General features: G+C 40.2%; 3 protein-coding genes across 6 annotated transcripts; 2 read left to right on the top strand and 1 right to left on the bottom strand.

Annotated features, from left to right (window-relative positions):
• The first annotated feature begins 595 nt into the window (after nt 1-595).
• On the top strand, nt 596-6,896 carry LOC118411151 (nucleoside diphosphate-linked moiety X motif 13-like). Of its 2 annotated transcripts, none has more exons than XM_035813199.1 (5): nt 596-673; nt 1,351-1,476; nt 3,408-3,519; nt 4,098-4,246; nt 5,705-6,896. In XM_035813199.1, exons 3-5 carry the CDS (start codon nt 3,408-3,410, stop codon nt 5,903-5,905), a joined length of 462 nt encoding a protein of 153 aa, XP_035669092.1. In that variant the 5' UTR covers nt 596-673; nt 1,351-1,476; the 3' UTR covers nt 5,906-6,896. The 2 variants fall into 2 exon arrangements, with proteins under 2 accessions (XP_035669092.1, XP_035669091.1); XM_035813198.1 differs by having other exon boundaries at nt 600-830; nt 1,387-1,476.
• Nucleotides 6,897-8,300: 1,404 nt separating this feature from the next.
• Nucleotides 8,301-14,148, top strand: LOC118411153. Of its 2 annotated transcripts, XM_035813201.1 has the most exons (5): nt 8,301-8,514; nt 11,653-11,817; nt 12,942-13,006; nt 13,552-13,571; nt 13,878-13,986. In XM_035813201.1, the coding sequence occupies exons 1-5, from the start codon at nt 8,453-8,455 to the stop codon at nt 13,938-13,940; spliced, it is 375 nt and encodes a 124-aa protein (XP_035669094.1). In that variant the 5' UTR covers nt 8,301-8,452; the 3' UTR covers nt 13,941-13,986. The 2 variants fall into 2 exon arrangements, with proteins under 2 accessions (XP_035669094.1, XP_035669093.1); XM_035813200.1 differs by lacking the exon at nt 13,552-13,571 and having other exon boundaries at nt 8,303-8,514; nt 13,878-14,148.
• A 704-nt stretch (nt 14,149-14,852) lies between these two features.
• Nucleotides 14,853-23,397, bottom strand: LOC118411149 (cation channel sperm-associated protein 3-like). 2 transcript variants are annotated; one of them, XM_035813195.1, is made up of 8 exons: nt 22,649-23,394; nt 21,930-22,097; nt 20,804-21,007; nt 19,590-19,775; nt 17,617-17,769; nt 17,050-17,145; nt 16,068-16,225; nt 14,853-14,989 (listed from the first exon to the last, which is right to left on the bottom strand). In XM_035813195.1, exons 1-8 carry the CDS (start codon nt 22,739-22,741, stop codon nt 14,902-14,904), a joined length of 1,146 nt encoding a protein of 381 aa, XP_035669088.1. In that variant the 5' UTR covers nt 22,742-23,394; the 3' UTR covers nt 14,853-14,901. The 2 variants fall into 2 exon arrangements, with proteins under 2 accessions (XP_035669088.1, XP_035669089.1); XM_035813196.1 differs by lacking the exon at nt 21,930-22,097 and having other exon boundaries at nt 22,649-23,397.
• Between the last annotated feature and the right edge of the window lie 702 nt (nt 23,398-24,099).

Raw genomic sequence — 24,099 nt, 5'->3', positions numbered from 1 at the left:
ACTGTTAGTAGCAACTTCCTCAGCAATTTACATAGAAGATGTTAGGATTTGCCATAAACATGGATGATCTTTCTGATAATGCCTTATCCGATGATTCGAGGGCCTGGATTCCTATCTGGCTCAATTAACACTTAACTTCTACATTATGTTCAATCATTCATAAAAGAAACAGAAAGATTTGAATAACTGAACTTCTATCCTACCAGCTCAGCCTGGAGTACCTGTCCAAAATCCACCTCAACTTATGACGGTTGCTGTCCTGTTCAAACATCACGATCGCAATCAAATCTATCTTATATCAAGATTATCAAAGGGAGACAGAGAAATGGAAAAGACTTTGGGGAGGCCCATCAAAAATTCTTTTTGGCGTGTGTGGGGGGGATTAGGCCATTGCAAAAATATTTGAACAGAGGGGAGGGCCCTAGAAAATTCATCATCATTCAGTGTTCAGCATCTGTCTTTAAAATGTCCTGTAGCTGCCTCACACACACTCACTCACTCACAAAACAAGAGTACACACGTACAAGTGCACTCATCACTACACACGTACAAGTGCACTCATCACTCACTCACTCACATCATTTCTGCCTTTCTCTCATCACAGAGTTGATCCAGAAGCAATCCTTCCACAATGTATCTTACTGAATGGGTGTACTGAACAGCATACAGCAAGGTTTGCCTTCAACATTTCTAGCAAGAATATAGCTGGAACAAAAGATGTGCCGTTGGACCTTCAGACACAAGTAGAGGAGACTTTTGGTGCTTCTGTTTTCAACGTGCGTAAAGCATTGTTTGTGGTGTCACCTACGGAGGGACAACTCATGTCACAGGTAATAGATTCTAAATGTGCAGTAAGTGGTCTTAAGTTAAGTGGAGTCCTTCCAGTCTCAAGTAGAGATAGAAAGCAATTAGTCTAGTACTAGTAGAAACATTTCTAACTGGCAGTCTTAGACTAGGAAATGCTACTTGTTGTAATTGTTGCTTCTTTAACATGCTTAAGGTGCCAGGGTCTCAAACACAGAACCTCCATTTAACTTCCTATCTGAGGGAGGGCACTAAGTGAAGCTAGGTTTGAAAAAAGTGATTGGACTCTAAGAAAAAGTTTACAAGACTGGGACTAGGATCTGCATGGGTCAGTCTGACACTTACCTCATGGACACATAAGTAGCAGTCATTGACTTTGTTTACAGTCAATTTTGTTGAGGAAAAATGCTTTGTGTTTGTGCAGGTATTACTGATATCTGCTTGCACTTACATGAACATGTAGATGAAAAATATTTCAAGCCCTGCCTATACTAGACCTGTATCTGATTGCCACAGACATTATACCATTAGTACTGTTTTCCACAGGCTCACTCTCTCCTGTCATGGCATGCTTCCCACCAGTTCTGTTCACAGTGTGGAGGAAACAACACCAAGAACCTGGCTGGCAGTAAACGCAGGTGTGCAGCATGTGAGGCGGAACACTATCCACAGGTAACATGGATACCTAAGAGTACATTAATTTGTTTGTTTTAAAGAAGTCATATTTGGACCAGATGTTTGACCAATTAGAAAATAAACAGATTATGCATGCCAGCAGGCTTTCACATGTTTTATTTGGGGCATACAAAATAACAAGAGCAAAGTAGAGAAGAGTTGATGTAAGTCATTCTAAGTTTCTACAGTCAGACTTGGTCTAACTTAAGGTAGCCAGAAGGTATGTCTGAGCAAGATTTCTTTCCGAAAAATAACCATCAATGTTAGTAGATATGTACTTCTATTTTTATAATATAACATACTTGGCCATCAAATGTTGCTATTTGTTGGCTAAATTTCAAGGTCAGAGTATCTGTCTCAAATTGTACAAAAATGTCAAACTCTTCACAGCTTTTCAAACTTGATATCATTGGATAGTTAGTGAAAGAAATAGAATGTTTTTTATTGCGAAAAAATCGGACATACCGTTGGAGAGTTATGGCCATCAAAAGCCTGAAAATTACGCCATATATTTCTCCGGGTCAGAAATATATGCAAGATTACAATATCTCCGCAGTCATACAAGATACTTGATACTTGGATATTTGGAGATGTTTTGCTTTCTATTGTAAGCACACACGTTTGTTAGACAATAAAAAAATTGTCACCCAAATCTAGCTGACGCAACAATTTCTATCACATTTCAAAATGCACCTAGCCGCTATCCGCTAGAGGTCGTCTTCAATACCCGGAGCCTGACCGGAGCACTCAGTACAAATAAATGTAAACGTCTGAGGATCGATCGGGTCACGAAACTTTCGTGCATGATCATGCCAGTAATACACAAGCTTTCATCTAAATTCCTTTTCATATCAGTTATGGTTTATTAATGGGAATTGATGGTCCACCTAAAACAACGCTTTGCGGGCCAGATAATTTTTTCGCCCGGATTCGTCTAGACTCTACACTCGAAGTAATACAGGAATGAGACCCTATGTTCCGTTCCCTGCTTTCGTATGTGGTTTGGCATGTCTTATACCAACAATGGTTGGGGATCATTCCTGGACTGCTGTCAGATGGTGTGGTAGCAAATACTCACCCAACCACAACCGTAAACAAACAAAGAAATACCACAGTGACTGTACATAATTTTTGTATGTAATTGTTTGTCCTGTGGAGAAAAATTTATTTTTCAATTTTATTTGTGAATAATAGTAAAAATGATTATACCCCCAGTCAGGCGTCATTCTCTTCTGTATAGATCAAAAAACAAATATATATTGTGACAGTCATACTATAGCATTGGTTGCAACTGACAAATTTACGTGTTTGGCAGCAAAAGTCTGTTAGATTTCTAAAAACAACAACAGTTCCATGTTAAACTGAATCTTCTTAAGGTGGTCGATGGCAAACAGTCAGTTGGCATGTAGCGGCTTCATTGTGGACAGACTAAGGTATTGACTTGTTTTGCCGTGAATCCTGCACTTGATGGTGGAATCTGGTGACATCAAGAGTTCTGACCCAGTTTGCACATGCACTGCTGGTAATACCTCTGAGAATGATGTCTTCACACTCACTTTTTCTCGGTTTAGTCAGTATACTTGTTGTTCATGAATATAAATTAGAGCGAATTTTGACACCTGCACTCACTGGATCATGTTTGTGATGCGTGTTCAATATTAAGTAGAGCAAGCAGGTGTAATTTGAAAGACATTGGCTTAATCCGAGCTGACCAATCAGGCCATTGCTTATGCTAAATGTTGAGTGCCTATTGGCTGCCCCGTAATAATTCAATTAGCAAGCACACACACTTGGCACACTGCCCGTTTGGGCATTTATCATATATGGTGAAATGTTGGAGAACCCTCGCTAAATTCCGCAGTAATCATTTTGAAGTGATTTTTGGCCAAAAATAACGTTGTTCTCATGCCAACTTTCCATCTGTGCAGATGGCCCCAGTGGGAATTGTGCTGGTGAGCCATGAGGACAAATGTCTGTTAGCCAGACAGAAACAGTTCCCTCCTGGCATGTACAGTGCACTGGCTGGGTTCTGTGATATGGGTACGTACCAGTATATATATATATGGCCTCCTTCGGTCAGTATGCAGTAACAATTATTTATATAAGTATTAATGTCAATTGAACTAGAAATGAATATATATTATTAAGTAAGGTATATTCTGAATGCAAATGACAGCTGTTTGCATGGACTTGTTATATTTCAGCCATAGCATAGGTATGATGAAATATATTGTCTTCGTAATGTTTCTTCTTTTTTTCTTCTTTCTTTCTCCTGTCACAATCAGTGGTAGTAACAGATCCGGCAACCCTCCTTGTCAATGATTATTACACCTACATGTACATGTCATGTACCTGTGAGTCATTTTTGCCCTAAACAAGATGTTGTAGGTGGTCATTGAAGCAATGACTCTTGAAAAACGTGTGGTTGTGAACTTTCATTGTTATCCAGTGACTGTCATTTACCACTCACTCACTCACTCACTCACTCACTCACTCACGGCCCGTAACCTCAGTGGTCGTAGGGGCTCCCCGACATCCAGTAGTATTTACCAACCTACAGAAACTATTGCCTTTCAAGCGGTGGAACATGTGATAACTGAGCATGTCTGTTGTGACAGGAGAATCTCTGGAGGACACTGTGAGGAGGGAGGTAGCTGAGGAGGTTGGCCTGGAGGTGGACACTGTCTCCTACATGTCCTCCCAGCACTGGCCATTCCCACACAGCTCCATCATGTTGGGCTGTAATGCAACTGTCAGGTCCATGGAGGTACATGATTACATGTACATGTATATATAACAAAGCCATTTTGATTTGATTACATAATATGTATATGGATGGCATCTGCACTGATATCAGTTACGGCACTGTACATTTAACTGGAAGAAAACAGTTGAACAATTGTCGACATGTCTGTATCTGTATAGCCGGTATAACCGTCGTTCGGCATAACACACCAGCTAAGTCACTAACTCAAAAGGATTATATGCAAATGCCACTCTAACTTATGTTTAGACAGTTTTTGGCAACACCAAGACAACACCAATGTGTATGTTTTGAAACCTTCCTAGAAGTGTAGCTCATCCTGGCTTTATTTTAGGCTTTTTTACCATTTATCCGTGCAATAACCTCTAATAAAGGACCCAACTTTAGCAACAACTTGTACAAATCAAGGACGTTATATGAGATCATATAACGTCCTTGTACAAATGTAGCACCTTTTCAATGATGAAAAGTTTTAAAAGTGAGTACTTTACTCGAGAAAATTTCGTACCTTTTTGTGCACATTGCAAAATGAATCAGTAGGAATTTTGACTTTCTGATAGAAAATCTCAAAAGTCTTGTTTGGGCTGTACAGACAGTCAACTACAAAACAAACCATGTTTAATTGTTAGAGAAACTCAGCTCTGATTGTTAAAGGGATATATTCTAAGATCTTGGCACCCAAATAACAAATTTTCTTAACTTTAAAATCACCAGTCAGAGTGACATTTGTAACTTATTTTCAACTTCTCTGCAGCATTTTGTAACATTTCTAGCATTAATTAACTCGAAAGTAAGCCACTTCCGGGTAGTCTACCAGAAGTAAGTCAGTCCTAGATTTTTGAATAGACAGTTGTGATCACAGGTCTTCGAAGCTTAGCAGGGACATTCAACAAACTACAGTCAGTAGAACTTCTAATGAACCACCGAACACGTTCTGAGGCATTCCTTGGTTTGTATCCATACATTATAAATACTGCTGTGCAGTGTGATAAGGTCAATTCAACTCATAATGTAGAAAAATTACCAAAAGTAGTCACTTTATTTTTTTACAATATATCCCTTTAAACAATCAAAATTATGGTTTCTTGAGAATTGTTTGAATAACAGCATGGAGATTAAAAACTGTGTGCAATTTGTAGATACAAATGTATGTTTCCAGTTTTTTTTGCCAACCAACCAAATTATTGGGAGCAACCAACTGTCCTCTTCAAGATTGATTCCAAGGTCAAAGAGGAAGATGTGAAAGAAGAGAAATGAAAAACCTATTGTTTGGTACACCATTGTATTATTCATTCAACAATCCTGACTTAGATTTTGTAGTGAAGGCAGCAAGCTTGCATCAGTTTTTGTGTTCCCAGAAGTCATCATCCATATTGTCAAATCAAAATGGCTCTCTTTGAGTGTCTGACTTACTAAATATTGTGACACCTTAATACTAAATTATATCATTTCTGGTTCTAGTTGGAAGTGGACAAGACTGAGCTGGAAGATGCACAGTGGTTCAGTCTGCCTCAGATTCAAGTAGCCTTGATGGCAGGTCCCTTGGGATTCGACCATTCCAAGAAAACATCGGAGTCCATCCCTCTGTGGATACCACCTCGTGAAGCTATCGCGCATCAACTTATTAGGAACTGGGCAGAAAAAAAGTTGAAATCGTTGTGATGAAGTCTGAAAATGATGTTTGACTTTCACAGGGTCTTTTGACATGAAAACTCATCAGTGCAAAGCTGCCCACGCAGACTCTACCGGCCTAACTACTTTGGCTATAGGGAGAACAGTTTGCCAGGGAAGTTTGGCCACCATTGGGTTTCGAAATTTCCTCATTCAGTTGGGCCAACTATTAACCTTATTAATTATTAAACTTGGACTGACTCTTTTGGCCTGGTAGTATATATATTAATTTTCCAATTTCTGCAATCTCTTTCTGCAATCTCTTTCTGCAATCTCTATCATTTAGGAAGGCCTGGTAGAGGCTAGAATTTTTGACTGATCTTCATTGTACCAAAACTTTCTCAGGATTAAATTGTGAATGCAGAAATGATCGTGGAGGTTTACATGTATACTCAATACCACTGACAAACTTTTGTTTCTGTCTTCTCTTCGCCTACCCCCTTGTCTAAAGCTGTACATTTTGTACAAGTTAATCAGTAAACTAATCTCTATTAGTATTATCATACAGCCAGGGGGCCTTGACTAATCAGAAGGCCTTGTTTCATGTTGGTTATGAAACATATGGAAAATCATTAAGAACTGGTTATTTAACAGATAAATATGTCAATGATGTTCGAAAGAATGATCCAATCAGAGAAGCGACACATACACAGGACTCTGACCAGGACTCTGAGAGATACAAGAATTGTTGACCAATCAAAAGTACGGTAACCATTGCATCCCCAGCAAAGGGGAATGAGTCCTTCTGATAAGTGTATTTCTTGACCATGTACTAGGGAAGAAATATTGATATGCATAATCAAACATAAAGTGCCAAATGATTTTAACTTTTACGACTGGTGTACAATGTTTCTCCATGTTTTCTCATTTATTGTACAAAATAGGTCCTCAGTGGCATGAATTATTGTTGATCTTCTCATCCACCCAAATAACAGAAGTAGACAATCTTACTTTTACAAAATGTAGAAGGAAGGCTATACTAGCATTATCTGATCATTTATACAATGAGGTGCATACTATAGCTATAGTATATGTTCACATTTATGTATCATCCAAATGCAAGTATGACAACCCCATCTATGACCAGAATGAATGAATGAATGAACGAACGAACAAACGTAGTTCTTCGCAGCCAGAAGCTGAATGGAAATAGACTCGAATTTTGTCATGAATTATGCAAATCTACAGATTTGCGTATTTACCATGAAATTATGTCAAGCATCACTGAATCCATCCACATAACGTTACCAAAATTATGACAATCTGTCAACTCTTTTTGAGACAATTTTTTTCAAAGTCTGAAACTAAATTGGTACCTGCAGCTCAAAACACGACTCTAGATGTCCACCACTTATTCTCTTTCCAAAGAACTATCTACCACTCAAGATCATGACTATAGCAGGTCTAGACGTTCTGTTGCTGTACCGTACCGTCCCCTAGGGGGCCAAAATGTAACCATTCCGAGGTCTCATAACGACCTATCCACATACTTGTACTGAATCTAAGAAATGAAAAAAACATCCAGGTATTTCTGATTTATGCAGGTCTTCTACACACACTCCCACGCACACTCCCACACACACACACAAATTACCACACCGAAAAAACTGTATCAAGGAGAACAACCTGAAAATATTATGAGTAATGGAGTTATTTTTTTTCCTTAATATTTAAGTGTCAGTATCATACAGGTTTCTATAAGTCATGCCATGTATGTTTTTTCAATATGCAATATTCAGTATTGGTTGGACAGTTGTGAAGAGGATCAGTGTTGTAAAATATTGCGTTGGTATACAATGTACTCTGTACTCTGGTAAAACAAATAAAATGAAATGAAATGAGGCAGTTATATTATATTGCTCGATGTATAACATTCTAATCATCAAATCATGTATCTCAAACGCAAATTTCTGAAACTTCTGGTAGATTTATTATTTTCATTCTTTGGTTTCTGCAGCTGCATTCACATTCAGTCACATTCTTCTACTGCAAACACGGTAGTTGAATATAGGGCTTTAAACTGAATTGGATAAAAGGTTTCGTCATATGAATTTAAGTTAGCGCTCTAGTACCAGTCACATTTTTACCAATAACAGGATCGACAATTTTGATGGTAAACTTGAATATTAATATACCTGCCTTCTTTGTTCTGACAATGCCGTCATCAAGCCCCTCCCGCCCCTAGCTAGTCTAATGAGATGTTTGCTATCACTGCACATTCTGGAAGCGCAACATAAACTTTCTAGATCGCCGTTTTTATTTTGCTGATATATTGTTATGTGTTACATGTATGTATATCTTAATGTATATGTTGATATGAGCCAGGTTCTTTATTTTAAATGAAAGAACATATGACGTCATAGTGATGGCAAATGACAAAACAAAGCAGAATCATCAAGTTTTAGAATAAATTGTGAGTGACAGTCATAACATGTTTACAGTAATTCTACAACGCAACGAAGGGGCGCTCGCTTCTTCTATATTTCACAATTCTTATCCACCCCGTACTTTATATAATAACTAGCGAGCGTGGTAGCCATGTCTGAGGTCAATGTCGGAGACGCCTGCTCTCAGGAGAAATTCCAAAGCGGAGACCCAAGGTAAGCACGGTTCTTGTTTCGAAGTAGTCACTAACGATTAAGAGTGGGTACCTGCACATCGTACCTGTACAAAACCAGTTTTTCTTCTTTTGTTTATTATTGGACTATCGAAAATTGGTCTCCACCTCATTTACATATCAATTCATAGTTTTTGATGAGAAACCTGCTCTTCAACAGATGTTGCTCAGTGTCACTGACAAAAGATACTGGTAGTGGATGCTACGCGAAACGTCTGGCCGTTTTCAAAATCATATCCAGCTGTTTGTCAATGAGTAACTGCTATGTGGCGCTGTGTCGACGCTTGTTTGGAAAAAATCGAACAAGCTGTGAATGTCGGTATGGCATCATGAAATAGCAGAAAAGGTGACTCCTGGACTGAAATCATTGGCTCGACAAAAGTTTAGGGAACGAAAACATGACTGCGATTCAGGATAGTCATTGAAAAGCACGTACAACTTTATCTGTGATTACTGATCTTTGTACATTTGACTAATAGTATATAGATGGACCCTTTTCAAACCGTGTATGACGTCCCAATATATGTCATCTCATTGTTCTTAATTCAGTGACTGACGATGTTTCCGCCATTCTAGAACGCACGTACATCGATTATATGGATAACATCCTCTAGGAACTCCAAAACTCATGCGAGCGTGGGAGTAAACAAAATTTTAAAGAAATGTCTTCATCAAGATAACTAAGTGATCAAAGGTTGAACAAATGACTACTGTAGATCAAACATACAGAGTACGGAACATGTAGATTGTTCTTTTTCCCTCCGTGAAACGGGAGGTTTGTTTTCACTAGTGTCTGTATGTAAGAGGGACGTTTGTCGTCAAGATAACTAGAGAACGGATATTGGATTATTTTGATATTTAGTTTGTGGGTAGGTCTTGATAGAAGAAGAAGAAAAAGAACTTTATTGCACGACAACTGTAAAGGATACAGTGTTTGGCAACTTGTACATACAATACATACAGAACAGAACACTACATGAGTTACTAGTATCTAAAAATCTAAGAGATTAATCTATTTTACACATGGTATATAATATTTACAATCAGGCTATCATTATGTGCTGGTTCATGATAGTATAATATTGTCACGTTTTTTAAATGAGTTATATATAAATTGACCGACATAGGCAGATATATCAGCAGGACATATATCAATGAAATGGTAGGAATGTGGTTTGGTTTGACGCTCTAGCGGTGTAACGTTACTGTAGCGGAACTTCCGGTTTTGATATTTTTTGTTTTGGACTGGCTCTAGTCATGATTTTTCAGTGGTAGGTAGCTGCGTTCAACGATGATAAGGTGTGTAAGTTTTGGCCCCCTAGCGGTTTTCCGTGGGCGTGAAGACAAGATGCGGGATCGTGATGACTGTAGGTATGCAGATACCTTATGTAGATATTCACATAATTGCAAGCTTGTTATGCAATTCAGGAGCTAATTTACATAATAGAATTGGGAAATTGTGCCAATCGGATATACGAGTATACGAGGGGTGATCAATAAGTTCTCTTTCGAAGCATAGCTGTCAAGTATAAAGTCTTTTATAAATGTGTACCAAAATTCAAGTTACTGTAAATGCATTTAAGTTCACGGGGATTTAATGTCGCGGCAGCGGGAAAATGGCCTTTTCGCGGTGGTTTTAATTTCCCGGTAGCACCATGCACTGTATTCTCTTACTGGTTTTAAATTCGCGGTGAAGCGGCCGCCGCGAAAACCGCGAACATTAATCCACCGCGAACATTTCTGCATTTACAGTATTGTGATCATTACTTTGCAGGCTGCACCCAGTAACGGTAGATAAGAGAGAAGGAAAAAAACATGGACAATTGAGCTGCGACCTGAGGGGTGAGGGTCAACATGCTCTACTGGAAGTCAGTCACCCACTTCGGTCTACTTGAAATACGAAGGGAATTATTATGAAACATTTTGACAATGTCTTCGAAGAATTTACGGCATGGGGAACTCGACCCACACATGGCTGATCACAGTTCACAATTGTTTTTCTCGCCACTTACCGTCTGATTTTCAAAAAGACGTTGCCTGTAAAGTAATGACTGCAATGATGTTTAATGTGGAGGATATTGATAAAAAAACTTCATACTACGAAGGTGTTCCCCGAAATTTGAGTTGTGCTTATCATTTCTGAGCGAGGCCGAGAACTTATCAATTTCCCCTCGTACTATTGTAAATGCAAAAATGTTCGCGGTGGATTAATGTTCGCGGTTTTCGCGGTGACCACTTTACCGTGAACTTAAATCCACCGCGAAAAGTCCCTTTTCCCGCTACCGCGAAATTAAATCCCCGCGAACATAAATACATTTATAGTAAACAACTAAACCACACCACCATCACCCATTTCACGGAGGTATGAGGTCTCTGAACGCTTGGTTGACTTGGAATATACCTGTTTTGAATTGGCATTCTACGACATATGTATCCGTTTTCTTTTTTTTAAACTTTTCCTTATACATTTGCTCATTTTGTAGCGATTTACAGTGTGGTTGAAAACTTTTTGAAATGAGGGAAAATTGATGCGCGCGCTGATGCATCAGTAGTGGGGCCGCGTAGCTCAGCCCGTGTTCAGCCCGTGACCGAGAGGTTGCGGGTTCGAATCCGGCTGCCGTGTTACCGATTTTGTGCCCTTGGGAAAAGCACTTAACACTACTTTCCTCACTTTACTCAGGTGAAAATGAGTAGTACCTAGCTTCGGCTAGGGCAGTCCCTCGGATAGGACGTTAAATGGAGGTCCCGTGTCTGGGGAGAGCCATACCCCTGTCGGACACGTTAAAGAACCCGCCACAAGTGCGATAGTGCGGTGTGAGTGGTTCAAAACCTACAGTACCTTGGCCGCACCTGGGGCAATTACTGTCATATTGAGGTCACCTGAGTGACGCCAAATGGCAGCTCGCTCCAGACACTTGCGACAGTCGTATTGAGGTCACCTGAGTGGCGCCGAATGGCAGCTCGTTCCAGACCCTTGCGATTTAGCCCTGCCTATTGTAAGCTCCTCGCAATTCAGCCCCTGGCTGCATATAGTGAGTAGTTGGCCCACCCAAATAACCAATATAATCTACACAACATGGCTCTACTTCTATTGTATGAGATGATTCCGCCCCTCCTGCAGCAGGCTGATCCGTAAACGCACAGTCCTGAATCTGGACAATAACGGCAAGACGCTGACGAAGAGCCCCTCAGACACGCTGGTGGAGGTCAAGTCGTGCGAGAAGCTGGTAGACAAGGACAGCGGGATCTCCATGTCTGAGACGATAAGCCCAGACGACGGTTGTATGTTAGTATTAACTTTTTACCCTCATGCATGTGTTAAGTATGACATAATAATGTGCACAGAACTCTGTGTGTGTGTGTGTGTGTGTGTGTGTGTGTGTTTGTGTGTGTGCGTGTGTCTGTGTGTGTGTGTGTGTTAACAGCATAAGTCGAGAAGCCTTGGATGGTATTTGGTATTTGGGTAGGGGTTACGAAAACGAAGGTCAAGTTCGATAATATGCCCCCTATTACTCTTGTTCTGGACATGCTGTGGTCTTAGCTTTTGAGCGGTAGATAGCCATTGGGGCAGAGAGTAAGTGCTGTAAGTTTGGGTTCCCAAGTGGCTTTTTTGGAACTGCAGGCGTCGATTTCCTTTAAACTTTGAACAAGAATAACTGGAGAACGTGTTGACAGATCGTTATGATTTTTGGTATATAGATAGCTTACATGATGACTTACATAATGATATACTAATTATGCAAGTCAATGGCTAATTTGTATGATTAATGAGGAAACTTAATAAATCCATAACAGGACTTTAAGCTTATCGCATGATGTAACTGAGAAAGAGAGAAGTGTCAATGATTATGCGAATGACGACCTCATTTGCATAATCATTGAGAAAGTATGATAATTCCATAGTGGTAAATGATAGGAATTTCATACTTACAACATAATGAAGCTTAATGAAGGTGAACATTATGAGGTATAAATCATGCAAATCAGTTTAATGTTTACATAATTAATCAGGAAACACTAAAATGACCTTCTCTACACGTTCATACTTTGGACCTGTACCTCTTACATAGAGAGGATGATCCACCTAGACAATTTATGCAAATCATGACCTTATTTGCATAATGAAATGAGAAAAAATATAAATATTTCACTCGAAAGAGTACCACATAACAACTTGGCTCGGGAAGAATTCTTAGTCAGCATTTAATCTTCAACTCACTCTGACCATTGCCACCTCCAATTTGTCTAAAGCTATTCAGAAAAGCAAGTATAAGTTTACTACTGCTCCCTCCTAGAGGCGCCGCGCAAATATCCTCGCACGCTGCGTATTTCGGGGTCAACGACCTATCACGCAGGCTGCGTCCAGTTTGTACATATTCATGTTAAAGAAACAGACGTTCTCTCTTCCAGCCCACCCAGAACAGTCAAAGCTAACCATCGTCTTACCTTGGAGGGAGTTCCCGCCTTCGAGTTCGGTGAGATATTTTTTTAAAAAGTTTTCTGGGAATTTTTATGGGGTAGGGTAGAGTAGACTAGCAAAAAGCGGTCCGACCTTCCACGTGTGTAGTTGCGCCTCCTGGCAGAAAGTAATAGATTTGCAATCAGAATGGCGTGTTCCCGTAAAGGTGAAAGGTCACCATTACAGACATGCGCAGAAGATGGCTTGCAAACGTAAGTGTAAGAAGCCTTTTTGTTGGGAAATGTTGGCATTTTGGAGCTGGAAATTATGTTCAGGTATTCTGGCTATTTTATTTCGTGAGAAAAATAAGCTTTCTACCATGTTTGGAGTGTTTTAGACAGTCTAGAGTATATATAGTTTGGGTGTTATCAGGGAGGTCAAAGGTCACCAGAGTTTCTTATTCTGTTTGTGGGGGCGCATTGCGCTGAACCGAATGTTTTCAAAATCGCCATATGCACTCTTTAGAAGTCAGATTTGCCTACCAATGTGAGATTTTCACCAACTAAACCTTAGGTAGGTGACTTTTGACAGCCTTTTCCCTTCATCTTATGCATGCAACAGGTGCCTGCCAGCCTTTGGAGGTCTGTACCCTAAAGCTATATCCCAACGTGAAGCGTCCTGATCTGCTGTACTTGGGTGTAAAATAAAAACTCAACACTGTTTAGCTTCTGATAAATTCGTGGTCTTCTCGTCAATGAAAATGCCAATGCCGATCTTAAAGCCATTTATTGTAGTGTGGTTCACCTTCTGTTGAAGTAGTTTATTCAATGCTTGAATAACTCGCACGGATGGCGAACTTCTTGCGTATGTCCAGTTTAACATGTGGTAACTGTAGTTTAAATTGTTGTCCTCTGGAAAGTTTATCTGTTAATTTCTCCATTTTGTAGCCATCTTGGATCGTGAGAGGGAGAGAGAGAGGGAGCGGAAAAACATCAACATTCGAGCTGTAAAGAACGTGTACAATCTGGACTAAACCATGGGTTGAAGATGCTCAGATACTAGTATGGCTGGTGGTACCAAACTAGAACTCCGCCATAAGTTATCACCTTTACTATCGTGAAATCCATGGTATAAAAATACGCAAGAACCTAGATGGGCATTTTGCAATGTCTTTGTACTGCACTGATGTACCAAATAAAATCGTTTGAAAGATCTAGACCCCATGTAGGTTTTTATTGTATCACTTCGGACTTTCTGTATTTCTGGACAAGATTATATGGATAAGAACCCCTGGGAATCTCAGCAATTATACGACTGTGCGAAAGAAAGGTTGTCTTAATCCATTATGAAATCAGTGAAGGGCCAGGAAGGTTGAAAACACACAGTAATGTATACTGAACAATTGATTCTTCATTTTTGTTCTTTCATATCTTTCTTGACCATGAAATTGGCTTTGGCGTTTTCCGATATTTTTTGCACAATTCATGGCATATATTTGCTCATTTTGCGGCACATGACTTGTGCATATGCTACATGTTCTCAGGTGTTTTGCACAAAATGTAAGTAGGCGTGGGTTCCGGTACAGAAAACTTAGGTACAGCTGGTACAGTTTACGTCCGAACTGAACCTGCACCTAATCACTCGCTAGCCAGCAGTAACTACGGAGTTTGGTGCCCAGGTTTGACTGTAGAAACATGAAAGAAAAAAAAAGACTTCATCGATTCTCCTTTACTTTGCTCTTATTATTTTCTTGGACCAGTAAGCCGCAAAACACGTGCCGGCATAGAATTTCATTTTCTAACCGGTCCAAAATCCGATACACTGATTTTTTTCAGGTCCGGTTTTTCTGTACTGGTCCAACAAGAAAACGGTTTTGTACCGGTACACCGTATTCGAATCAAATAAAATGTGGTAAATGTCACTGCAAGAAATGAATGCTTTATTTTGAAATATAATACGTTCAATGTTAGCCTAAGACATATTCTCGGGATCTTCAGCCAGCCTGTCGTCTGCGTACTGCACCAGCACGTGGGCCATCTCATAGTACAGTTGCTGCAACCTGCGGGATAAACGACAGGGGGCGCCATTGTAATGATCTTAGAGTGCTAGTGCTCGTTGCATTTAGTCAGCAAAACGAACAAGAAAGTCTTGCTGTGAATGAAATTTCTCGCTCATTGGAGGTGACAACCAAATATCTGAAACTATGTAAACCCTTTCTTACTGACTTATGCAGGGTGTCAACACAAAGGGAACCTAGGTTAGGTGCGTCTGTTTATATCAGGTTTTGCATTGTAACAAATTTGAGGAACTGATAGAAAATAACCTACAACTTATATCACTTATTATTTGATTGAAATCGAAATTTGTTATGACCCTTCTTTTCAGTGGGCCCAAGAAAACTTGGACCGGCAGGTATTTGCAGCTTAATAGCTTAGGTCACAGCAAGTAAATTCTATGGATGACATCAGCGCGCGCATTAATTTTCGCCTGATTTCAGAAAAAAAAACAAGAATTTTTTTCTTCTCCAGGGATGGTCAACATGACGATAAAGTACCAAAATGAGCAAATATGTTGTATGGTAGCCTAATAATTGTACTTGTAGAAGTGACACTTGCGAGGTACCCAGGGCTGTAGTTGTAGAAATGAAACTTATTGTATAGTTGTAAAAGTGACACCAATATGGAAGCCATGAGTGTGGTTACCAACTTTGTTGGTGATGCCAGTCTACCACACTAGTGTCACTTTTACCACACCAGTACATGTCTTGAATACGTACAGGAATGAATGCCTTGCTGGCTCTGATACCATGTTTTGTCCTTTTAATTCTTGTTCCAACATTCATCACAACTCAGTTATGGTGCCTATTTTTGAAAATGTAGCCATCTTGTTTTTTTTCACCCATCTTGTTTTTTTTCGCCCTATCGCACTATTTATGCAGTCTGCAGAGGATGTCATCCATAAAATTTACTTGCTGTGGCCTTAGCTGGAAACACAACTTTTTTCCAAAGACTTACAAAAAGTGGTATCTTGAGCAATGTAGACTGCTGTATTTGTGACATTACGTCGCTGACGCGCTGTTCTCTGAAGTGCTTAAGGACGGGATGTGCCTGCGGAAACACTGTCACGTGACCACTCACCTGTACAAGGTGTTCTCCTGGTGATCTAGTGACGTCAGATATGTCTCTATCCACATCAGGTCGGCACACATCTCCTCCATGATGATGTAATCCTCGTGACGGAGGGTCCTCTCAAACTGAGCCGCCATCTCGGTGAAATTTGCATAACGGCTCCCTTTCTGGCGGAGTCAGGATGCCAAAAAAATTAGTCAATCGCTAATACTGTTCGGAAAGAAGGTTATGTTTTCGGCTGTGGATGTAGACAGTATATATATAAACTCAAGAAGCTGTGAATATATTTTTATGATATTTGGTAGGTGAGTAGCTAGTTAGGTTTGGGCGAGATTGGGCCTTCTGGCTACTCTCCAAGCAGAGGCTGGTGGGAAAAATCGTAAGCTTTTTCTTTCATCCAATTTTTTCGATCGGCATTCGTTGGTGGGAATGCCAATCAAGAAAAAAAAAGATGAAAGGAAAAAGTCACGATTTTTCCCATTAACTTCTGCTTGGACAGTACCTCCTGGCGGATTCCTACGGTACTGCAGCAGACCTTGCAGGTCAGTGTGTCTTTGTCGATAGAAAATCTCGAGAAGCTGTTAATGGATCCTTATGATATTTGGTGTGTGGGTAGGGGTCGGGGAAACAAAGGTTGGCGGCCCAAACCTAACTTACTTACTTACTAAACTACTCTATGAGCTACACAAATCTAACGCTTAAAATCACGATCATAGCTATTCTAGAGGTCTCAAACTAAACCACTGCAGAACCATAGCAAGTCGCTAGGAGGCTCATTATTGAAAATAAACTTCGTCTTCCAAACACCTTCCCACCTACCAAATATCATGATGTCTTCATCAAACACACATGCATCCACAGCCACTCCACCGTGTAGCAAAGTAGAAAACATACACATAAACGTTCATAATATGCAATCTGCTCTGTAGCGTGGAATAATGATGGTGTATAGACAGAGAAGAAACAGACAAGGATATTTCATCAAGGGCACCTGTTTTTCCATGAGTTTTTGGATCTCCTCGTGGTGACGCTGCAGCATGTACTCCTTCTTCTGTGCGACGACTGCTTCTTTCTCATCCATTTTCTCCTGCAGACGGTAAAGGAAGCCCGATGAATCAAGCTAAACCATGACATTGGCTGTGAATATGGTTCTTATTGGAATCCAAGGCCTGTAGTGTTGTCCATCATTACCATATAGCCAGGCGACATCAACCAATTAGAAGGCCGCATTTCATGTTGGTTATGACGCATTAATCAGCCAAATAGCGTAATTAATGACCACTTGACAATACCATTATGCAGGGGAGTAGACTCTTTTAGTCAACATCTATATCACGTTTCTTCGTTGAATAACAATGTTTTAACCGTCTTGACATGGCCTATTATTCTGTTAGAAATACGCTGTTGAATAAATACCGCATCAATATAAGCGAATACGTTCTAATCAGTCTTCCTGAATCTCATCCGTGCTATTTAACATGTATGTAGCGAGTCATAGAGACCCACGTTAGTCACGGATGAATACTCTGTTCTGAGATCTTGAAGAACAAGCTCCTACCTGCTGATAGGCCTCCGTTGCCTCATGAATATTCATGATGATGACGGCGATGAAGACGTTTGTGAAGATAAAGTGTCCCAGGAAGATGAATATAATGGAGTAGATGGCGCTGGACGCTGGGAGACTTTCCTGTAAGTCTGTCCAACCGTCAACCTACACCAAAGTTTAGCATTAAAGTTTACGTTACAGTTCTTGATTCCTGCCTTACGTCATAGTAAACATGGCAGCCAGTTCGGAAAGTGATTCTCAGAATAGCAAACATTAGGAAAATCTTGAAATAGGTTCCAAACGGGCTGCCGTGTTTACTATGAAGTAATGTCGGAAATCAACTTGATTAGATAATAATTGAAATTTATTTTTGCAAGTTCGTGTCCGAGGGCTAATTGCAAGTACATGGTATAATAGTAGATAAAATATACAAGTGACAATGAACAGTTATAAACAATATTCTACTCTAATACTAGTACTGGCTATTTCTAAACAGGTTGGGTTTGACTTCTTTTTCGGAAGCAGAGGGATACGAGAATCCCCACCTTTTCTAAAATTTGTGGGTTCTAAGATTTGATAAGAAAAGTGGCTTTCTGTTCGTCTGTCAATGTAGGGAAGTTGGGATAAGTCTTTGTGGGTTCTGTAAACTGAGTGATTCTTTCGGTTTGGTTGAATGAACATTTGGAAATAAAATGTGTTTCGTCTCCACTGCTTTAAATGTACAGTATCTACAAATACTTCTCTCTAGCGTATACAGATTTACAAGTTTTGTAGAACCTCAGCTTACCGGTATCTATACTTATATTATGTAGAGACGTCTGGATATACATATTGGTCATTCTGTCCCTTATCAGATTATATACATATACAGGGTCACAGAGTGAGTTGTCAGAGTACCAGAGATAAGAATATCCACTATTATCAACTCGAACACGCTGTAAAAATGTCTTCTCCGGCCGTTTACAACGGAGTTGTGCTGTTCCAAGAGTGCGTTTACTTGTTAATAAAGGCGCCAGGGGCAGAAATTAACTTGCTTACCGGGCAGCAGGAATCAATAAACGTAAGAATGAGATTCGAGGTTCAAGAACATCAGGTGGTTGAAAATTTTGTACAAACGTCTATGTTCATTGTTTACTACCTATGATGGTTGCTTGTAATCAGGAGCTCTTATTTTACAGTGTCATTGGTGCACCGGTGACTCTAGCACTTTTAAAGTTAAGGTATAGATATCTTAGTTTGTTCTTCGGTCGACAAGTTTACAATTGGCTACAGATCTGATAAATTGTGATAATCAAGTAGTTTCGTAGTAGCCATCAAGTAGCTGATGCATATCCGTGGAAATATTGGCTGCTGAGAATAAACGTACATTATAAATCAAAACAAAACAAAACTAGAGTTCGGGGACCTCATACCTCCATGAAGTATTTATTGCTTTTTTGTGGATGGTATGTATGTTTATAGTCGGTTGTATTTGAGAGTAATGGTTATATAATATAAATGTAATGGGAAAGTAGTGGTGTATTTATTTAATGACACAGAGGTTGTCCATCTGATTAGTAATTATCAAAATGTGACACTTAATTGTGTAATGTGCGTTTAAGAGGTCGACGGCATATGGTAGCGTGGTGTTCCTTAAGCTTGATGTTTGGCATTTAAAATGTCTAAGGTTGTCAGCATTATTGAGGTTCGACTATGTGCCTCAGAGCTGTGTGGTGGGAGGAAGTTGGGAAACTCAGAAAGAAGAAGGGATGTGGCCAACTTTAGTCAGATGGTGATTTGATTTTCCACCAATATGTCATAACATCAGCTGTTCACACGGTACAAAAACGAGATGCACACTTTCCTCTGACAGCCCTACACCAACTGTAAGATGAATACTTGGCGCCAACCCCGTCTGCTAAAAAACAAGTACCATTGGCTACGAAAGAGACCACAAACCAAACCAAAGTGACTACAATACCCCAATGACGCTGTAAACAACTCACAGTAACATAGGTGAACAAAGTCAGCATGGCTCTCCCCAAGTTTCCCCAGTACTTCTTGTCTCCGTGGGTAGGGTACCCAAAGAAGTAGTACCCCATGATCCCGAAGAGAAACATTAGCAGGAGGAGCAAGAGCACGATGTTCACCACGGTTGACCGTATGGTCTCCACCAAGGCGGTCACCAGCACCTGGAATATCAAAGGTTCATTTCAGATTCTACTGTCCAATAAAATGTGTTTATTACTGTTCCGGTTGGGACGTCTTTGAATAAATTTGCATAGATTGACCGTATGGCGAAAAATAAGACGCAAATCATAGGTTTTCTCGGTAGGTTTTTCGGCTAGGGGTGTGGCGCAACGGCTAGAGCGTTGGAATCAGAATCAGCAGGTCCTGAGTTCTAAACTCGCCATGCCCCTGCCCCCATGACGGTGGAGTGACGCCCACCGAGCCTCACGGCTAATCTGTCTAAAGGTGCCAAAAAACACCTACGGATTTGGTGTTGCCAGTGTGTCAACATCTTCACACTTGCCACTGAGACCCGTGATTTTGTTTTCGGCTATTACTATGGATTTATATTTCCTGTAAAAACTCTTCGTAACGATTTTCGTTGGAGCAGATTTGGTCGTCCGGCGATGCGTCCTGGCTTGGTGCTTCATAACGTTAAAATGGTCATTTCTCCTGATTACCCAAATAGTGCGTCCTATATATTTGCGTTTTTGGTGGTTCTGCCGATCAGGGATTGTGAAAACCACACTCTCAAGATTTTTTCCCTTTATATTTACAAACAAACAAACAAACAAACAAACAAACAGACAGACAGAATGATGACCTTAATTGCTGTGTTAGTTATTAGGAAAATTCGGTCAGTGGTTTTGGTCTGTAGCAAGGCACTCCTTCCTATCGTAAACATTGAATTGTCCGGAAGAAGATGGACAAGCACTGGCGTCTTCCTGAGAAAGAGTCATATTGACTTTGAATCGCAAAAAACAACTCGGACCTATACCTTGTGCATGAACCTGATGTATAAAGCGATCAAATGACTACATTTTAGATAAATCATGATTAAGGAAGTACACTTTTATATTATGCTACATCACAATTAAGTTGATTTATCAGACAATCTTTCATGTTAATGTATTGTCTTAGTGATGTTTTCAACATTTCCGAAGCGGTATAGTAAAGGAAACACAATGATACTACAGCAACTATTTCTCACTTGTAATCCTCGCACAAAGGAAATGGTGCGGAGTGTCCGCAGAGATCTCATGGCGCGGAGAACCCGCAGGATGGCGAAATAGTTGCCGCCCTCTGGGTCGTCCTGCACGGCGGTCACGATGTTCTGCACGTACGAGATCATCACGATCGCAAAGTCGAACAGATTGTAGCCACTGAACCAGTAGTTCTTCGGCTCGGCGTAGATCTGTGTGAACAGGAGTAAACATCACGTAGTTTCAGTGTCACTGTAGGTAGCAAGGGGTCACTGACCTTGTGGCTTCTGTCTGACCCTGTTGAGCAAGTGATGTCAGCAAATAGCTTCCTTTGCATTCCCCAGAAGCCTGTGCAATTGGTTGAGCCAGGTATTGTTGGGTGTGTACAGCATATAACTCAAGCAGTTGTGGATGGATCTTGGTGATATTTGTTAGGTGTGTAACAGTTAGCGGTTTTGGAAATCGTTTTGTGTGTTTGTATTTGTCCGTGGTGTGTGTGTGTATGCGTGTGTTTGTGTGTGTGTGTGTGTGCGTGTGATTTGCGTGCGTGTGCATGCGCGTGCGTGTATGTGTATGTCTGTATCTATATTGCCGGTATAACCGCCCCTCGGCGTAACACACGAGCTTCGCAGGCACGCGGTGCGACAGCAGCTGGTTATATTACACTGAACGATCCTCCACACCTATTTTTTGCATATATATCTATATACGAAGAAGAAGAAGAAGCGTTCTTTAAAACAACCCAATGAAGATGCCCCTACTGTGCTTGGTGATAACAAATTCCACTACGATGGTTCTGGGAAAATACGAATTTTTGAACACATCAATTCTAGTGTCTGTGGTGTCTGTGTGTGTATGTCTGTCTGTCTGTCTGTCTGTATGTATATATGTATGTACGTGTGTGTATGTGTATGTGTGTGTCTGTATTTGTGGTATGTGTGTGTGTGTGTGTGTGTGTGTGTGTGTGTGAGTGTATGTGTGTTTGTGTGTATGTGTAGGCGTGTGTCTGTCTGTATGTGTCTGTGGTGTGTGTGTACCGTGAAGAAAGAATAAGCATAGTAGTACTTTGTTACACCGCAAATATTACCTTTCTATTTTTCTCATTTTTCTTAGTTACCTGACCAATGTTCGTACCTTGAGCACCATCTCAACACTGTAGATGCTGAGGAATATATTATCCATAGTCTCCAGCATTGTGCGGTGGGTCACCTTCATCTCACTGGTCTCCAGTGCCATGAAGACCGCGTTCAGGAAGATCACGAACATGATGAAACCGTTGAACCAGCCCGACTCTGTGATTTTCTGGACAATAGGAGCAGTTCCAATATTCTTTTAGAACTTGGTGATAATGTAAACAAGAATGATGTAGTTGCTGACCCGAAAACTGGCCTCAAGTGTTATGTCAACGTTGTTTTAGCTACATGTATACAGAAAAACGCATGGATAGAAAGCCACCATGCCGCATATTACCGGCAATCATCGAATAATGTCATCTATTGAACATATTGTACGAAAACGCTCTACCGACAGAGTTGACTACGCGTAGGTTACCACATTCAACACCATACGTAACGTAAGAGGGTGAGAGAGAAAGTAAGAAAGAAAAGGTGACGAAAAAGAGAAAGCCAGGGAGCGCGAGACAGAGTAATAGAACGAAAGAGGGACACAGAGAGAGAAAGAGATACTGAGACAAACTAAAAGGAAACAGAATCATGGACGGGTCACTCCATGTGCGGAATATGGGCATCAGTACCCCAGTCCTGCACACATATACGCATAAAGCTACATGGTGTCAAAATACATTTTAAGCACATTACCACATGTACAATATACAGTAATAGGAGTCGGTCTACCTTTATGATTTGCTGGAAGCGATGGTCACACCTTTTTGTCTCTTCTTCCTCATCCTCTAACTCAAAAGCGAAATGGCTCGGTTCAGCCGCCATATTTTCCGTTTGTTATCAGGTGTCGACTATATAAGATTATATGTCTCCACGATTGCTATTCCACATTTTAGGTGAGATAAAGCAAAGTTTTAAGCATATAGTTAACAAAAAGCGATATGGTAGATTGTTTCTGCACTTATGTTCCTGGTTACCAGGTTACTAGTCACGTGGCAAGAAAGAACTACAACGGTACGTTTATCTTGTTCTGGAACATCGTTCCTATACAGACAGGTCCCCAACAGCTCGGAAAACATTGATAAATCACCTCCTTGAAAGTGTGTGTTTGTATGTTTTGTTTGCGACAGTGTGTCTTGGTGCGTTTTCATGATAATGTGCACATAGTAGACAGACATCATGTGGTCCGAAGATGATGTTCATTAACATTATCATCATGTTGACGTCCCAGTTTGTGGGCCGGGCCGGGTAAGGGTTCACTTCGACACCTGTCCGGCGAAACTGACCTGCATCTGGTGTTTTTACCTTGTTTTATAGAGTCTAAGATGTAAGTTTGTCTAAAAGAATAAATGTGGTCTTCAAAATTCCGAGCTGTTTTGGTTGAAATTCGGCATCTATGTATGGATCCCCATACTGACCCGGTAGTGTTCTATTGTTTGTGTATAGCATTACAGAGATTGTTGTATTGAGCCAGGAAATCCCTTGTGTCGTGTAACTTAATCAATAAATTTTGTGGCTTAATGAATCTTCCGTGTTGGAACACATCTGTCTGTATAAATTACTTAGTTCTTATTGATACAGTGTTTTGTTACCCAGTTTAATCCAAATCTAACAAATTTTAAATTATGTACACCATAAGTGTGAATGGAGTCCTGTGGCCACATACTGTATACATACAAAATTCATTTTGTTTTAATACAAAGGCACCAATAATATATATTTTTAGTCTAAAGATGGCAAAATTCCCAAAAGTCAACAATTTTACGTAATGCATGCCAGGAGTGAAAAATGAAGTACTGTGGGCATGTACTCTACACACCTCTATACAAAATTCCAGGTCATTTGGTTTTGATACAAGGGCACAGGAGCCAAAAATGTATCCCCAAATAACTCATTTTTAAGTAAAACATGCAAGAAAATTGTGACAGGACAGTCAAATGTATTACATTTCTAACTGAAAAAAGAAACATTTAAAGATATGAAGTATGAACATTGCTACCTGGCTCCGCAACAGATTATTGAATATTATGTGTACATAACATGTACACCCCATCATGTATAATGTACTATCCCTATAAACAATTTTCTTGTAATCTTATCGTCCTGTATATAGTCGTGTTGACCTCTTTTGCAGCAACTACAACCTTTGGTGTCACTTCTTGTCAATCTTCTTACTAGCACTT

This window comes from Branchiostoma floridae, chromosome 3 (assembly GCF_000003815.2).
Source record: "Branchiostoma floridae strain S238N-H82 chromosome 3, Bfl_VNyyK, whole genome shotgun sequence".
NCBI lineage: Eukaryota > Metazoa > Chordata > Leptocardii > Amphioxiformes > Branchiostomatidae > Branchiostoma > Branchiostoma floridae.
This window is presented reverse-complemented; position numbering and strand designations above follow the sequence as displayed.

Excerpts from the sequence above, each read along its gene's own strand:
- LOC118411151 (XM_035813198.1), top strand. Across the intron at positions 3,520-4,097 it reads GGCTGGGTTCTGTGATATGG|GAGAATCTCTGGAGGACACT; the intron begins GTACGTACCAGT and ends CTGTTGTGACAG. Across the intron at positions 4,247-5,704 it reads CAACTGTCAGGTCCATGGAG|TTGGAAGTGGACAAGACTGA; the intron begins GTACATGATTAC and ends TTCTGGTTCTAG.
- LOC118411153 (XM_035813200.1), top strand. The coding sequence starts at position 8,453 with ATGTCTGAGGTCAATGTCGGAGACGCCTGCTCTCAGGAGAAATTCCAA. Across the intron at positions 8,515-11,652 it reads TTCCAAAGCGGAGACCCAAG|CAGGCTGATCCGTAAACGCA; the intron begins GTAAGCACGGTT and ends CCCCTCCTGCAG. Across the intron at positions 13,007-13,877 it reads AGTTCCCGCCTTCGAGTTCG|CCATCTTGGATCGTGAGAGG; the intron begins GTGAGATATTTT and ends TCCATTTTGTAG.
- LOC118411149 (XM_035813195.1), bottom strand. The coding sequence starts at position 22,741 with ATGGCGGCTGAACCGAGCCATTTCGCTTTTGAGTTAGAGGATGAGGAA. Across the intron at positions 22,098-22,648 it reads GCTTCCAGCAAATCATAAAG|AAAATCACAGAGTCGGGCTG; the intron begins GTAGACCGACTC and ends CCTATTGTCCAG. Across the intron at positions 17,146-17,616 it reads CAACGGAGGCCTATCAGCAG|GAGAAAATGGATGAGAAAGA; the intron begins GTAGGAGCTTGT and ends TACCGTCTGCAG.